Source organism: Apis dorsata, unplaced genomic scaffold, assembly GCF_000469605.1.
Source record: "Apis dorsata unplaced genomic scaffold, Apis dorsata 1.3 scaffold_381, whole genome shotgun sequence".
Classification (NCBI taxonomy): domain Eukaryota; kingdom Metazoa; phylum Arthropoda; class Insecta; order Hymenoptera; family Apidae; genus Apis; species Apis dorsata.
The window spans coordinates 24,739-26,714 of NW_006263643.1; the positions used below are offsets into that span (position 1 = coordinate 24,739).

General features: G+C 22.3%; 1 protein-coding gene across 1 annotated transcript in view; it reads left to right on the forward strand.

The window, feature by feature from the left end:
* The first annotated feature begins 1,264 nt into the window (after positions 1-1,264).
* Positions 1,265-1,976, forward strand: part of LOC102676870 (tubulin alpha-1 chain-like) — a 2,837-nt gene continuing 2,125 nt past the window's right edge. Inside the window, exon 1 of the mRNA XM_031512033.1 lies at positions 1,265-1,475. Within this exon, the coding sequence (XP_031367893.1) occupies positions 1,301-1,475 (175 nt within the window). The 5' untranslated portion in view covers positions 1,265-1,300. The remainder of the gene's footprint in view (positions 1,476-1,976) is intronic.

Below are 1,976 nucleotides of genomic sequence, written 5' to 3' on the forward strand. Positions count from 1 at the left end.
ACCAAAATCGAAAACGCATTTTGTCCAAGAACAATAAATCTTCAACTGTCGCGAAACCTGGACTTCACCCGAAGAAAGTTCTTTTGTCCATTTGGTGAGATTGAAAATATGTACTCTACTATGAGTTCTTTTCTCAAGATGAAACCATTAATTCTGCTAAATATTATAATCAGTTTAATAAATTGAAAGCTGCTATAGCAGAAAAATTGGCAAATCGACGAGGCGTCGTTTTTCATCACGACAATGCAAAATCGCATGTTGCATGACTGTAAGACAAAAGCTGTTACAGTTTGATTGGGACGTTTTACCGCATTCGTATTCCCCAGATCTTGCTCCATTCAACTATTATTTATTCTTGTCATTAAAAAATTCTCTCCATGATAAATTTCAATTCGTAAACGAAATAAAAACGCACTTCGATGAATATTTTGCAAGCAAACTCAAAAAATTTTGGAAAGAAGGAATAATGAAGTTTCCTGAGAGATGGAAGAAAATGATAGAACAGAATGATTTATATATAATGCAATAAATCAATTTTAAATATCGTGAATTTATTTCGTATAAAAAAAAAAAAAAAGAAACTTATGGGACACTCTAATAATTTATTGAGTGATATTATATAAATTTTTAATGAAACTATCGTTTCTTAGCAACAAAAACAAAATTTTTTAACAGAATGTATCGTTGATTCAATTGAATTCGGACGTTCATCCTGTCAACGTTTGTTTCACCTTATTTTCATCGAAAATCAATAATTTGCCATAATGGTAATTATTAATTTATTTAATTTTATTATTTACATGTAACTAAATATTTACTTTATATTTTAATTATAATAATTTAATAATAATAAAATAAAAATTTAAGATAATAATTTATAAAATAAATTTTTAAAATTCTTCTAACTTATACAAAAGATTTACATTTACTATTTTATTTATTATCAATTTATTTTTATTTATCAATATATTTTTAATAATTTATTTCGAAACATTAATAATTAATTGTTATTACATTAACAATTAATAATGATAAATTATACATATATTATACATTAATAATTATATAAATAATATATTGTTAATAGCAATCAATAATATTCAAAAATTATATTTAATAATTCAAGAAGGAAATAGAATTAATATGAATAGATTTAATAGATAGATTTAATATCAAAAAAAATAAATATTTAATAAAATCAAGAAAAAAAAAATGAAATAAGATTAAGATAAAAATTAAGAAAAAAATTACTTTTTAGCGTGAAGTACTGTCAGTTCATATTGGCCAAGGCGGTGTCCAAATGGGCAACGCTTGTTGGGAATTGTATTGTCTTGAACATGGCATACAACCCGATGGCATGCTTCCACCTACAAGTTGCTCCAGCGACGAAGGTTTTCAAACTTTCTTTAGCGAAACTGGTGGTGGGAAATATGTTCCACGAGCAGTATTTTTAGATCTTGAACCTACAGTCATTGGTACATCAATTTATATAAATTTTCATATAAAAATAATTGATTAATAATTTTGTAATTATATAATAATTAACAATTAATATCATTCATAATTATATAAGTAAAAAGTTTATATTTTTATTCAAATATTTTATAATATTAATAGATTATATAATATTTTTTTATTTTTTATATAGAATATCTTTGAAAGATTCTTTGAAACAAATATAAAAACAATATTAAAACAAATACAAAAATATCAATTAAAACTTATTTGTTAAATTATAAGCAATTTATATTTGCAATAGATGAAGTGAAACAACGTTATGACAAAGAAAATTATAAGAATAGAAATATAATTTTATTTCGTTTCATCTATTTTGTAAAATTAAATTATTCATAAATTAATAAATAAATTTTAATCAATATTTTTGTGTATCAACTTTTGTTTTTTTTATCTTTTAGATATATTAAATTAACATATAAATTTTATATATATAAAACCGCTTTTACATATATACATTA